Raw genomic sequence first — 15,138 nt, forward strand, 5'->3', positions numbered from 1 at the left:
CAAATAATTAGCTGAAATTAAGAAGGGGTAGGAGGACCAGGAAAAGGTGATTTAAATTACATAAAATTAGCATAAGTCATGCAATATTGATGGTATGCATATGTTAAAGTACATATATATGTAACATCTCAGAGTCAAGGAATAAGTCTTTAGTAGGTTCCAAAAAAAACACTAGCTTTCCTATGTAGAAAAGACAATTACTAAGCATAATTCTAAAAGTTACCATATCAAATACATGGCTCTTTTTTGTAAAGCATCACAGTAATCTGAAAAAGAATTATTCATATTTTTCAAATAAACACAAAATAAACCAATTAATTCTGAATAAGTAGTAACAACTTTATTTTAACTCAATGTGCTGAAATGCAAAAAATATTTTCAGCAACAAGATACAAAAAGTATGTATCTCATCATTGACATCAGCTGATTAAAAATGAGGCTGAAAAGTTCAAAATGTCTTTATACATTTGAATCTTGAAAATCAATTTGCCCCAGAACTGATTTTTAAATAATTTCAGCAGAATTTTATTTTCAAAAATGGGACTCACTTAAGTTATATCTTCATTCTAAAAAACTGAATGCAAAAATTAACTGGGTTACAGTATACAAGGATAAACCCTTAACAACAAAAAAAGATTTAAATATAAGAATTCTTTTTCAAACGTAAAGTCCACATACTGCAAACAGAAGACACAGTGTGGTGATTTCATTCCTAGTGAAGAAGTCTCGCATGGTAGGCACTCAATATTTGTTCAACTGGACCTAAAATTTACATCATTCCATTTAACACTTAAATAAACCAGAGCTCATAATCTGTATAAAAGAGGTTTGCAAAATACTCTTATGTGTGTTGAAAGTGCTGTCTTTATAATCTGAAAAACACTAAAACCCAACCACCCACGTTGTTTTGCAAGAATACATTGAATATTTTCATTTTATCCATCAAAGAGCATGAACATCCAACTCAGAACAATTCACCTCTTCAAGTAGACTTGGCTTTGAGAAAAGCTTGAGCTGGATTTTAACAAAACAACTTACCAAAGTCCCTAGTGTTCTATTTTAGTAACACTGGGTAGCATCTATGATCCACAATTTTATAAACAATTCTGCTTAGGTTTTAAATTTATGCACAAAACAAATGGGTAAATAAATTAATAACTATACTTTTGGCAATTTAAGCTCTAACTTAGGTCTCGTTTAAAAATAAACCAATAATGTTCATGACAACTTTTTAAGAGATTTTTGTTAATATTTTAAAACTTAATTTTAAAATTGATGTCCTTAAAAGGCACTGTTTTCACATTTCATCATGCAGTAAATTGGTCACATTTTTGAGAATTATAATTTCCTCTCAATTGTCCCCTCAAATAAAGCACATTTAAATGGAATACATTTCAACTAACCTAAACTTTCAACATTTAACTGAGTCCTATTTTCAGAAATTCACTCTTTTGAACATACCACACACAAGTCCAAGCAAATACAAGTACATGTACACACACACGCGTGCACGCACGCACACACACATGCCCAAATGACCACGGAATACATGCAAGAATCTCCAATTACTATTTCAAGACAATGACACATGAGTATTCAAGGAGGTAACAATGGCAGGCCATAATGTTATGGCACCTTCATATTTGTGCTCCAAATACCGATACACATTAATATTAAAAAATGAAAAAGGCACAAATACAGTGTTTCTGTATCTCAATCTAAACAACAGTTCTCCAATGGTTACTTTTATAATATGGAACATTTAAGACCAGTTACTACTTTTCTAAGAAAAAGCTCTGTTTAGGTGACCAAAGGGAAACAGGAGCAGGCTTTAGTTCAAAAGGCAACACTGCTCAGGACAAAATCTGTGCCTACCGAAAACAATGTCTGTAGTTTAAAAATGAAAAAAAAAAAAAGCTATTAGAGCACTCACGTTAGAATACATTAACAGTTTTGTATCATTGTCTCAAGAACCCACAATACCAAAAATATACATAATAAATAAAAAAAATAAATCAACTACCATGTGATTCTGTTAGTATAATGGTAGGAATATATTATCTGAAAAGTGGACATTTCTTCAAATGTGGATATTCTTACAGCACAGTGTTGGACGTTTTTGGTACAAAATGTGCTACCAAACAAAAAAAAAAATTTTATAATAAAACCCTTCAGATTTGCAACAAACACTAAAGTAAGTATGTAAGTAAGGGTAAGCTGAAATGTTCATTATAATAGGCGTTATCACTGAAGTCACTATGGTTAGAAATGTAGATCCAAGCAGTGAATTAATTCAGAATGCACCTGTGTGCATCTGACATAAATGAATACACCAGTATTTTTTTAATATAAGACAACAAAATTCTAGGGCCTGAGGGATAAATTTTTGTTTTCTTCTAAGACCTTGGCAAAATCTCAAATTCTTTAAGTGTATATGTATGTGTGTGTGGTTTCTTTTTTAAATTGCACATTTTAAATTTAAAGGGCTCAATCTTATGGTGAAGTTAAGGAAGTGAATTTCTGCTCCCTATAATACTCTTACATAGGATGGAATCCATTCATATGTAAGAATCTTTCTTCTATCCGAAGGCAGTCTTCCAATTTCAAATTTAGGTTAACACAACAAAGACTCAAGCTACACAGGAAGAAATGAAGATATCTGAAAATATGATCTTTTTGAACCCCAGTTTGATGTGGATAACAAATGATTATTTGACAGTGTTTGTTCAATGTAAATATGAATCACCCTTGGTATATTAGGATTGCTTCGGTAAATACCTAACAGACAGATAACAAAAATAAAATACATTTTAAAACTTCATGCTTCATCTTTTTCCTTTTGTCCTAAATTCAAAAATGAAATAAACGAATTATACAAATTTTAATCTGGAGAATAAAGTTATATATGTAAATATATAGATATATGCATTTTTTTTCCAGTGAAAAAAAATTTTCCCTTGTGGTCAAATGTAAATCTTGCCTAAGAAGCATACTGCCACTGTCACAGGAAATCAGATGCAGTGACTTGACACTGATTGCTCCTGCTTCACCAGGACAATGCACCAGAACAGACTTCTGTTGTAAACAGAGCTATCAAAAACTGAAGATGTGTATGTGTTTAAAGCTCAAATTCATTTATAATAAAGAACTGGCCCGTGAAAAGCAGTTTATAAATAGTTTATCCTGTTCACATTATGCAGAATTTCACTATCATCCACAATGTTGGTACAGTAACTGAGACAGAAAGGAGAAAGCTAGGGAGGAAAAAAGGTTTCAGAGTGTAGCCTGACATATTTCTAAGGGTTCTCTCCTTTAGTCTGCAAATAATAGCAGTTCATTGCTTTTAGAAGGAGAGTAGGCTGTCCAGGATTCATTTACGGTCAGGTGCCTTCTCCAAAGCGTGATAAACAGGCGTGAATTCAATAATGAATATGTGGAAGTCAAATTAACTATAATCGAGAATATCTTCCTTATCTACTATCACAAACATCCCAGTTGCCTCCATCTGTCTTAAAAATTCTTTCAAAAGCTAAGACAATTAATTATACCTTATCAACTCTCTCAAAAGCAAAAAAAAAAAGTACCATTCAGTATAAAAAAGTTACACATTAAAAGTGCATATATATCTTCTTAATTGGCCCACTCATTAAATTTACATTTGGTCATCCTTACTTTTAACATGTACAGAATTCTTCATATAAATGTAGGTCACTATAAATTAAAAAAAAATTAATTCAGCACAAAACATGCTTTCTTCTTATCGAAATCTTAACCTCAATCAGTTCTCAATCATTATAAACTTGGATAAACTCACAAAGAAACACAAGCAAAGGTTTGTTATGCTTCTCTTAGTTTGTTGGACAGATGACATACAAACACTACAAATTTCACTAAAAATTTGGGCCAACTCATTGCATATTTGCCCCCTGAAATGAAAAATAAATTAGAATTGAAGCAGTGTATTGCCATAACTTACCTTGAAGGTAAGCAGGTTCTCCTGTATTTATAGAACTTAGACTGGAGACATTACCAGTAATCTCCAATACAAGTGCTTTTTTAAGGAAAACCTAGTTTTAAACTTTGATAGCATAGGACAAACCCTATAATATCCATTTGCCTTTCTCAAACTAATGGAAGATCCTTTTGAAACTTATTATCTTCAGTTATCAATATTACTGCATTATGGAGCTAGTGCAATCCTGCATAGCCTTGGTCACAATGACAAGGCACAATAAAAAAATTAAAGTATATATATGAACAAGAGAAGTCACTGAAGATAATTTAAGGCCTTGAAGTGAATTAGAGTATAATCAGTCTAATTTAAAGCTGAAGAATAAACCATAAACTATCCACCTGAAATTCAAGCAATATGCTTTCTCAGCTTCTGTTCTGTGGACAAGACAACAGAAACAACTCTTGCTTATGGTTTGTGTATTAGAATCCTTCTGGACCTGGAGGAGTAAAAGTCAATTCCATTTTTCTACAGTTCATGGAAGATTTCAAGACTGTTTTAGCCGTTTTCGTGGAATACCAAACTGTGGACACTGTGCAGATGCTAGTGCTCGGAAGGCTTCTGCTACCAAATGTGGGTGAGACTGAATCATGGACTTCCACCCAGATGTTTCCATTATGTCTGCTGCTTGGCTGAAAAATAAAATTAAGAGATGTTTACTAAAGAGTACTTTTCAAAATGCACTGATGCACTGTCAATTTTTTTTTTTAATTTACAAATTTCAAAATGTTCTGGAACATTTTGTTTGCCTCTCTATGTATTCAAACCATTTGAATTCATTAAAATATCATCTTTACCTTACTGGTATTTTCTTTTATAAATGAAACTATTCAATTTTTCTGGAAATTCTACTCTTGGAAGTGTGTGACACTTGTCTGCACAGTTCTACTCCCACTGTTACCATTTCTATGCCTGCTCTTTCAAGAGCTCTTTTCCCTGGCTCTTAGATGCAGGTTTTCTCTCGAGTTCCAAGTTGTGCCCTCGACTCTTCTCCCTTAACATTCTTTATCTTATCTCATCCACTATTCACAATTTTAACTATCATATTCAGTGATGATAAATGATGATTTGCTAAGTCCTAGGCCTCCCCACAAAGGTGGGTCCCAACCACTTGTTCTCTTTACTTGGATGTGCCTGGAGACCCGTAAATTTGGGACTGTCGGAAGGGAACTCAACACGTTTCTCCCAAGGCCCAAATTCTTCCTCTCTCATTTCTAATCAGCTAATGCTTCCACCATCACCCAGTGATTCAAGTCAGAAACCTGGAAGTCACCCTAGACGCCATCCTTTCCAATCAGTCATCAAAGCCCTATTTTAATTCCCAAAGGTATCCTGAATCCCTAGTTAAGGCCCACATCACCTCACATTTGAATTATTACGGGAGTCTCCTAATTTGTCTTCTACTCTCCTACCTTGCTCCTCTCAAACCAGCTTCCATGCTGCCTTAGTAACATAAACACTAACATGAACACATCGTCTTCTACTCTTCTCCATTGCCAATACACAAGTTCTTTAGAAAGAGAAATAAAGTCTCCTAGTTCTTCCCCCTAGTTTTCTACCTCCCACTTCCATGCTCTGGCACTTTGAATAATAATACTGAACTGTTTATTGTACCTGATGTACAACATGCTCTGAGTAAATACAATTACCCAAGCAAAAAATCTAGTTATCCTTCCTTGTCTCCTGTCTTCTCTCCTTTGTACCTACCCTCCATCCAAATAATATCCAAGTATTATAGATTGTCCATTCAAAATATTATATCCTTTTATTTCCCTCGGGCTGCACTGTCGCCAGTCAAGTCTAATTTTGCTCTCATCTTTTGCCTGAAACACTCCAATAACTTTCCAACTGGCCTACCTATATATAACCTTGCTCCTCAACTACCACCACAAACTCAACCTCCCCACAACCATGCATGTGGAGACATTGCTAAAAACACACACCTGATCACATCCTACTCTAGGTTGAAACCTTTTACTGTATGCCCATTCCTGTTCGAATAATGTCTAAAAGGCCTTCCATGATCTGATCTTTGCCTTCTTCCTCCAGCTTCTCATGCCCCACCCTCCATACTGTTCTTTCTTATCACCAAAACTTTGCACACTGGAATGTCTTGTTCGGGATATACTTTCCCACCTCTTTGCTCTTCTTCATGACGTCTTTATTTATACAACAATTCTTCAAAAGGGCTTTCTCTGACCCCTAGATTAGGTTTGGTCCCTTTGCTATATGCTCAGATGGGTATGCTCTACATTACCTATTATTACACTTAACTTCAACTACTTGTTTAATTCTTATACATCTCCTGCTAAAACATGAACTCCATGAAGGCAGGGAAAATATCTGTCATGTTCGCCATTATATTCTTTGTACTAAGTAAGCACAGTGCCCTGAGAATTTACTGGATAATAAACATAAATATCTGTCAAACGATTGATCAACTATTGCTTCGTGCGTCTATACTTTGATTCAAGCTATGCTGTCTGCAATGCTTGTTATTTCCTTCTTAGTCTGCTAATTCCTATTCCTGTTTTAAGACAAGCCTCAGTCATCTTCATCCCTAAACCTCCAGCCTTAGTCAAGTGTCCTGCACATAACCTTCTTTATCACATTACTTACCATATTATAATAAAATGATATATTCATGGATGTGTTCCTGTCATTAGATCAATTTCTCAAGGACAGGATTTTTCCACATAATTGTTTTTATATGCAGGACCCCAGCATGGTGCTGGAGACACGATAGATGCTACACAGATGTTTGCTTCACTAAATAGCAGCTAATAACAATTAAAAAAAAATTTGCCTAACATCCAATTACCAGTGTGTCGTCATGTTTATAATTTCAACTTGTTTAGAATCACACAGATACTTCTTAATTTACCTGACATTTTCATTTATTTAATTCAACAAATAGCTATTGAAGGTCTCTATGTACAATACAGCTTCTACACGAGATATAAAATAAGCTTATATTTTTTGACATTGAAAAAGCTATACAAGGCAAAATATTTTTTTAACAGAATAAAACTAGAGCTTGAAAGTGGCAAAGTACAAAGAATCACAAAACAGTCTTTTGATTTTTTCTAGGATCACATACCATGATAATGTATTATCACACACTGACCAATATATAGAATAATCAATATCTTAAAAATAGCCACTAATTTTTACTTTCATAAAACAGAATTCACAAACTGTTAAGAATTCAGTTAACCAACTTCAAATCTATCAAAACAGATGAAAGCAAGGGGCCATAAATCAAACATTCATTTTCTTGTCTCTAATGCTGTCTTTTTTTACTTTCTTGTATCAACTTTTGATAAATTGCAAAAATGGAGTTTAAGGGTTTACAGGCAAAAACTAATCAAAAGCAGATGCAAATTCTTCAACCTCCTGACTCCTGATACTGAATAATTGCAAAGAGTAAAAATGTCACTCTACAAATGACTGAAGGGCTTCCCTGGTGGCACAGTGGTTAAGAATCTGCCTGCCAATGCAGGAGACACGGGTTCGAGCCCTTGTCCGGGAAGATCCCACATGCCGCGGAGCAACTAAGCCCATGTGCCACAACTACTGAGCCTGCGCTCTAGGGACCACGAGCCACAACTACTGAAGCCCACGCACCTAGAGCCCGTGCTCCTCAACAAGAGAGGCCACTGCAATGAGAAGCCCATGCACTGCAACGAAGAGTAGCCCCCGCTTGCTGCAACTAGAGAAAGCCCGTGCACAGCAGCAGCAACAAAGACCCAACTCAGCCATAAATAAATAAATAAAATGAGTGAAGAAGAAAAAAGAAGGGAATAATAAATTCTAATAGTTACATCATATTCCGAAGATCCAGGCTTAGAAAGATGTCACAACTACCCTGCTCATTATAATCTACCAGGGAAAGGAAAGATCAAATTGCTACTATTTCTGGAATGGTAGGCAGTTAGCCTAATATAGCATGTGATGCAAGTTATCTGGCTACCTTAAGAAGCAGTGGGTTAGCATTCAAATGTCAAGTTTCTAGGCAAATATGGAGGGTACATTTCCTCATAAGATAAAATAAATATTTCCCACATTTTTAGAAATGCTTTCTGAAAGGGCAAGGGCAGGATCTCCAGCCACTGAAATACCTGGACTCAGCTATATACTACATGAACATACGTGCTTAAGACATTAGAGCGTCCATCCCAATTCACATTAGAAGCTGATCTACAACAGAGCATAGCCTCAAGAACCCACTAAGTAGTCAAATTATTATTTTTTAAACTGGCAGTTTGCTTCATATAACTAATATCTGGATTCATACTTATTGTAGGTGAACAAAAGGCTATGCAAACACTTAATTTCATGTATGCAGATCAACTTTAAGTCAGAAACTGATGTCATCTTACTTGCTGTTCCAGTTTTTCCCATCTTTACACCCAAGCTGTCGAAGTACACTGCACCTGCATTGAAGATTTAAACACACTTAAGAAAAAGGCCGGTGAAGAACTGTTGAAGGTGTCATGTCCACTGAAATACAAGCATAGCTTACCTATTAATAAAGTCTATGGCTTGTGCTTTCAACTGTTCCGCACTGTGCAAATCTGCAAGGACAAGGGTATCAGCAACATTTTCTACTGAGAGGTTACTACACAAAGCTTCTTCACACATGACCTTCAGCCGTTCCAGTGCATACTATCCAAAAGGAAAACATAACATTAAACATTTACTCAAACTAGCAAGTTTTTAAATACACGATATTTGTACTTAGAAAATGAAGTTTAAGCCCATTACACATTGAACTGAGGGTACTTTAAAAGTCTTTAAATTACTTTAAATATAAAGAAAGTATGAATTAATGCATTCAAGAGAAAGACTAATTTTTCTTAAGAAATTTCTATTTGCATAAGTGCAAGGATATTTTAAAAATAGGGTTTTAGGGCTTCCCTGGTGGCGCAGTGGTTGAGAGTCCGCCTGCCGATGCAGGGGACACGGGTTCATGCCCGGGTCCGGGAAGATCCCACATGCCACGGAGCGGCTAGGCCCGTGAGCCATGGCCACTGAGCCTGCGTGTCCGGAGCCTGTGCTCCGTAATGGGAGAGGCCACAACAGTGAGAGGCCCGCGTACCGCAAAAAAAAAAAAAAAAAATAGGGTTTTATTCTTTAAAAAACCCTTATTACTCAATACTCTTAATGAGTATATTTCTCTTTTCTACTATTTTAAACACCAGTCAGTACACTGCATGTTGTCACTACTTAATTCTGAAAAATAAATTATAAAGCTAAACAAATCATATTCATAACCATTAAAAACTTAGTATATGTTATCAGAACATCCTTGGCAATTTATTGAGGTAAAATTGACATACAATAAATAGCAGATATTTAAAGTATATACTTTGATAAGTTTATACAGCCATATAACCATCATTAAATCAAGAGAGTGGACATATTCATTATTCCCCAAAGTTTCCTTCTATCTATCTGTAACCCTTCTTCCTCACCCCACCCCAGGCAATACCTCTGATGTGTTTTCTACTGCTACAGTCTGCATTTTCTGAAGTCTTCTATAAATGGAATCATACAAGTTGCATTTGTTTTTGTCTGGCTTCCACGCATTATAATTATTTTGAGATTCATGCATGCTGTTGTCTATGTATCAATAGTTCTATGCTGTTTATTGCTCAATAGTATTCCACTGATCTATCGACAAACATTTGGGTCTTTCCAGTTTTTAGCCATTACAAATAAAGCTGCTATAAACACTCATATACAAGTCACTGTATGGGCATATGCTTTCATATGCTTTCTTTTCTCTTGAGTAGAAACCTATAAGTAAACTTGCTGAAGAGTATGGTAAGTGTAAAACTTTAAAAAAATTGCCAAATGGTCTTTCAAAGTGGTTGTATCATTTTACATTCCCATTAGCAGTATATGAGAGTCCTAATTTTTCCATATCCTTGACCATACTTTGTATGGTCTTTGTAATTTTAGTTCTTATAATATAGTTACAGAAGTATCTCACAGTGGTTTTAATTTATACTACGCTAATGTGGTTGAGCATCTTTTGATATACTTGACTGACACTATTTTAGGAAGTGTCTGTTCAAATATTTTTATTTTTAGAAATAACTGTTTACTTATAATTGAGTTTTGAGAGGTCTTTATACAGTCTGAATACAAAAGTCCTTAATCATTTATATTCTGGACAAAAGTTGTTCATCATCAAAACAAAAAACAGGGGCTTCCCTGGTGGCACAGTCGTTGAGAATCTGCCTGCCAATGAAGGGGACACGGGTTCGAGCCCTGGTCTGGGAAGGTCCCACATGCCGTGGAGCAACTAGGCCCGTGAGCCACACTACTGAGCCTGCGCGTCTGGAGCTTGTGCTCCGCAACAAGAGAGGCCGCGACAGTGAGAGGCCCGCGCACCGCGATGAAGAGTGGCCCCCGCTCACCACAACTAGAGAAAGCCCTCACATAGAAACGAAGACCCAACACAGCCAAAAATAAATAAATAAATAAATGAATAAATAAATAATACAATTTGCTAAAAAACAAAACAAAACAAAAAACAGAAACAAACCCCAAAGTTGTTCATTAGATATATGCTTTGCAAATATGTTCTCCCAGTCTGCGGCTAGTCTTTATTTTCCTATGTCTTTTGAAGAAAAGAAGTTTTAAATTTCATTGAAGTCCAATTTATCATTTTTCCTTTTATGTATTATGTTTTTGGTGTCATAGCTAAGAAGTCTTTGCCTAATGTAAGATCATGAAGACTTTCTCCTATGTTTTCTTTTAGAAGTTTAAGATTTTTAGGTTTATAATCTATTTTGCGTTACTTTTTGTATATGACGTCAAGTTCGCATACAAAGTTTTTTCAAATGAGTTCAACCACAGTTCATCTGTTTGGACATAGGCTATCTAACTCCTATAGCACCATTTATTGAAAAGACTATCCTTTCTCCACTGAACTATCTTTGCACTTTTATCAAAAATTAAGTAGTCATACATGTGAGTCTATTTCTGTACTCTATATTCTGCTTCAATGAGTTATTTGTCTATACTGTCACCAATACAATGCTGTCCTAAATACTGAACCGTTATGACTCCTCCACTTTGATCTTCTTTTTCAAAGTTATCTGACTATTCTAGGTCCTTGCACTTGCATATAAATTTTTAAATCAGCATGTCAATTTTTCCCCTGCAAAAGCATGCTAGGATTTTGATAGTGACATGTTGGTTCTACTAATCAAAGGAGAATTGACATTTTAACAATGTTAAGATTTCTAGTCCATGAACAAGATTTTTCTCTCCATTGACTGAGGTCTACCTTAATTTCTATTAGCAGTATATTACAATTTTCAGCATACAGGTCTTGAACATATTTTGTCAGATTTATGTCTACGTATTTCATATTTTTGACTCTATTATAATGGCATTTTTACATTTACATTTTTATTGAGATAGTAATATACACTTGGCCCAGTTTCTCCCAATGGTAACATTTTTCAAAATGAGTATAATTATCACTATATATACATATACATACATACATACACACACACACTTACATACACACACAGACAGACAGAAGTGGCATGGACATTAATACTTCTGGAGAAAGCTCCCAAGGTGCTTTAGTGCTTTGAGATTTCCTGAAATTTTTGTAGTTTCCCTACCTTCAGGAAATCACCATTATAAAAAAACATTATAAAATTAACATTGTTTTTTTCTCTATACTCATATTAAAAAAGAAATCTATGAATACAAGATTAAATTAGAAAAAATACCCAATATTTTTTTCCTTTTTTTAGACAAAGGTCATGCACTGTTTCTTAACACTAAGAATATCTTAAAACTGCCATAGATTATATATGCTATTGTGTGTGTGTTCTCATAAAACAGGGTAATGATACACTCAAAACTATTGAGTCTACAGTTAATCTGCCATTTCTGTAAATTGGCTCAAGATATTTTTATGTCTTATTGATTTAAAAAAATTTCATTTCTATATTATCCCACTGTGTGTTATTTTGCAATACTCTCAAGAGCCACCCACAAACAGTATAAATTAGTTCAATATTTCAAGTTTTTGGGGGTTCTCATTTGATGATAGTTTTCTAGATACATCAACCTTGAGGATATTTTTCAGCCCTTTAAGACCGAATTACTTACTTTGTCTGCAGCTGCCAACAAGTTGTCAGCCATTTTGTCAAGATTTGGCGCTTTCCCTGTGTAAATGAATCTCATCATTTCTTTAAAAACCTCAGGGTCTACATCATTTATTTCCACTCGATTCTGGTATTGAAAACAACAAAAAAAAGTTATATTTCAAGAACACACACATACACAAATGAACCAAAGCAAAACTGACAGCAACTTAAAAGCCCCAAAGTGTAGTTTAAAATTGAGGTAAGTAAATCTTCAGTAAGCTAAGTAAGCAGGCAAAAGTGAAGCACGCAGGTCTAAGAGAAGTACACCAAGTCAAGCACTACGATGTAGGAATATAAACCCCAATTTCTCAGTTAAAAAGAGTTCAAACAAAACCAAAAAAATCTGTAAGGCCAAACTAAATACATCTGAATTCAGTTTCTGACCTCTATCTTAGAAGAAGATGGTTATTAACTTTTTTTGTTGTTGAAAAGAATTAGGTGGTAATACAATGTCTAAGACCCAATAACCACTGGTTCTAGTCCCAGCTTTAAGCAAAGGTAAGGTCAGGTATTAGAGAACATACCAGAGCCCACTACCTCAGAACTCTCCTATAAAAACGGCACGTAATATTATCTATGGGCACCTCACCTCTTTACTCGAGACATACTCAGGTCCAAAGAGGACTAGTTGCTTTTTTACTCCTGTATCTTTGTACTTGGTTTCTCTCCTGAGATCAATGAAGCTAAATACTTAACACTAAACAATACCAAACTTTTCTGACCCTTTGATGACAATAATATTTGACATCATTGATCAGAAGACTGATCATATTACCTGCCCAGACCAATAATCAAAAGAAAAAAAGAAGCTACTTTGTTGCAGCTTCTAGTTCTTCAGGGAGAATAAAGCTGAGCCATATAAATAAACTCAGGAGTTGCCTAGTTGGAGCAAAAAGGCTCACATGTAATGCAACCTGCAAAAATCAACCTCTGGTCTTTAATCTGACTACATTTCAAGATGACAGGTGAAAGAGAAATATCTGAGAAAACCAAATAAGTAATATCTTGATTACAATTCATGCATACTAATAATGACATAATTTACATCCTTTATTAAATCCAATAAATATCCTCTTATTATAGTGGTAAAAAGAATGTAGGAATTGTCTTTGTTCTAGAAAACAAGTTCCAAAGTCAACTCAAGGTCTAGAAAGAAGGAATATACATCTTAACTGGAGAACTCTCAAATAGTTATGGACCAGTACAGTCCTTTTGGACAGCTATCCTTTTGGATAACAACTACCCACTTATTTTGCTCCCAGAAGGGTGGTGAAATAGCTGTTATGTGGAATATTCACCCACATTAAGCTACATCTATTTTTCTATGATAGAACATATTAACCCCCATCCTTCTATTTCTTTCTAAAATCAATACGAAAATGCACCTTTACTTTTAAAATATACATTCCACTATTCTACATTTGTACAAATATTAGCCCTTTAAACCATGTTTACCTTTTTGCTTTCTTCCATTTCATGTTCAAACATTGCATTAAAAACTGGGGATCGAGCTGTAACAAGATTAAGCATCATTATTTAATGCACAAATTTATGAAAGAAAGGTACTATATTACCCAAAAGTAGAAAGTACCTGCAAGTACAGATTTATGAGCTTTAAATTCTTGTCCTCTCACGAAAAAACTGCAATCTGTAAATCTTGTGTTTTCCCAGAGATTACCTAAATCATCTGCTAGTCGACATTCAGGCACCTTTAACGTATTTGTATTAGTATGTCCTGATATATTTACTGAATCTTGGACCACACTCACCTAATAAAAAAGGGACAGCAAGAAAAAACACTTTTATAAATTAATATCAATAATAAGCTACTAACTCTAAACTTAAACTTCTTATCATTAAAATCATGTAGAAAATTCAATGTACTCCTGATCAAAAATGGTAATACTTGGGAATTGAATTTAAGGACGCAATTTAAAGGAGAGAAATAATATAGAAAAAAGATTGAAATGAACTAGATCATTTTAAAGTGACATTTTATGTAAATAAATGGCTTAATGATTCCTTGGAATGCTTGGCTATTAATCACAAAAAGTATTTCTCAACAAGAAAAAGGTCATAATATGATTCCAAATTCAAACAAGGAGAAGGTATTTTTGTGAGGAGAAAGAAATTTCTTTAATTTTTATTTCCTCACACTACAGACCTAACAACATTTAAAGTTTGTTATACATTCAATAAACACAGCATCACATTTATGACTTTTTAGAGTATTTTAAAATGTTTTTTAAAACTACAGACTACAATATGCAATTTGGGAAGTATTTTAAGTGTTGTCCCTATATGTTTCAACTCTAAACAAATTGATTTAAATATCTAGTAATATTGATTTAAATTTTAAAGTATAAGAATTCTCACAAAACCAATGTAGTTATTAATGTTCATGGAAATCTTTTATTTAAAAAAATCAACAGTAAGAACAATATAAATATAATTTAATTCGATTGCAGACCTTTTATTTACCTGTGAAATAATCAATAAATAAAACTTGGTATGACTGCAATATTGCTCTTATATGGAGTCCAATATATATGGATTAAATTATCTCTCAGATGACTACATACTGAATAGAGTCTTAAAACACTACTAAGTTTGGCACACTAATTTTTTAAGAAAAGGAATATACTATTACTAGGAATTTCATATTACATTTAATAAATTGAATAAAATACTATCTCAACTAGTAAATCAAATGTGTCAAGAGTAAATGAACCATCTTTCACAAAAAGTGCTATATTAGTTATCTACTGTTTCAAGCTACTAAGTTTTATGGTTGTTTGTTATGCAGCAATAGATGACTGTGTTCATTTAAGAACATATTTCATAAGGCTTTTGTTAATTAAAAGTAGGTATAAGTAAGGACAAATACAGTAAACTATGTAGAAATTGTAAATTGGAAATGGATAAATTGGATCAAACTAC

General features: G+C 34.1%; 1 protein-coding gene across 2 annotated transcripts in view; it reads right to left on the reverse strand.

Moving 5' to 3' along the window:
- Nucleotides 1-318: 318 nt before the first annotated feature.
- SPOPL (speckle type BTB/POZ protein like) overlaps nucleotides 319-15,138 on the reverse strand; it is a 57,033-nt gene continuing 42,213 nt past the window's right edge. For both annotated transcript variants that reach the window (XM_081242309.1, XM_081242308.1), the window contains 6 exons: nucleotides 13,790-13,967; nucleotides 13,654-13,709; nucleotides 12,161-12,283; nucleotides 8,538-8,680; nucleotides 8,395-8,448; nucleotides 319-4,644 (listed from right to left, as the gene is read on the reverse strand). In XM_081242309.1, coding sequence (XP_081098435.1) covers nucleotides 4,500-4,644; nucleotides 8,395-8,448; nucleotides 8,538-8,680; nucleotides 12,161-12,283; nucleotides 13,654-13,709; nucleotides 13,790-13,967 — 699 coding nt within the window. In that variant the 3' untranslated portion in view covers nucleotides 319-4,499. The remainder of the gene's footprint in view (nucleotides 4,645-8,394; nucleotides 8,449-8,537; nucleotides 8,681-12,160; nucleotides 12,284-13,653; nucleotides 13,710-13,789; nucleotides 13,968-15,138) is intronic.

Source organism: Mesoplodon bidens (assembly GCF_964165515.1).
Source record: "Mesoplodon bidens genome assembly, chromosome: 8".
NCBI lineage: Eukaryota > Metazoa > Chordata > Mammalia > Artiodactyla > Ziphiidae > Mesoplodon > Mesoplodon bidens.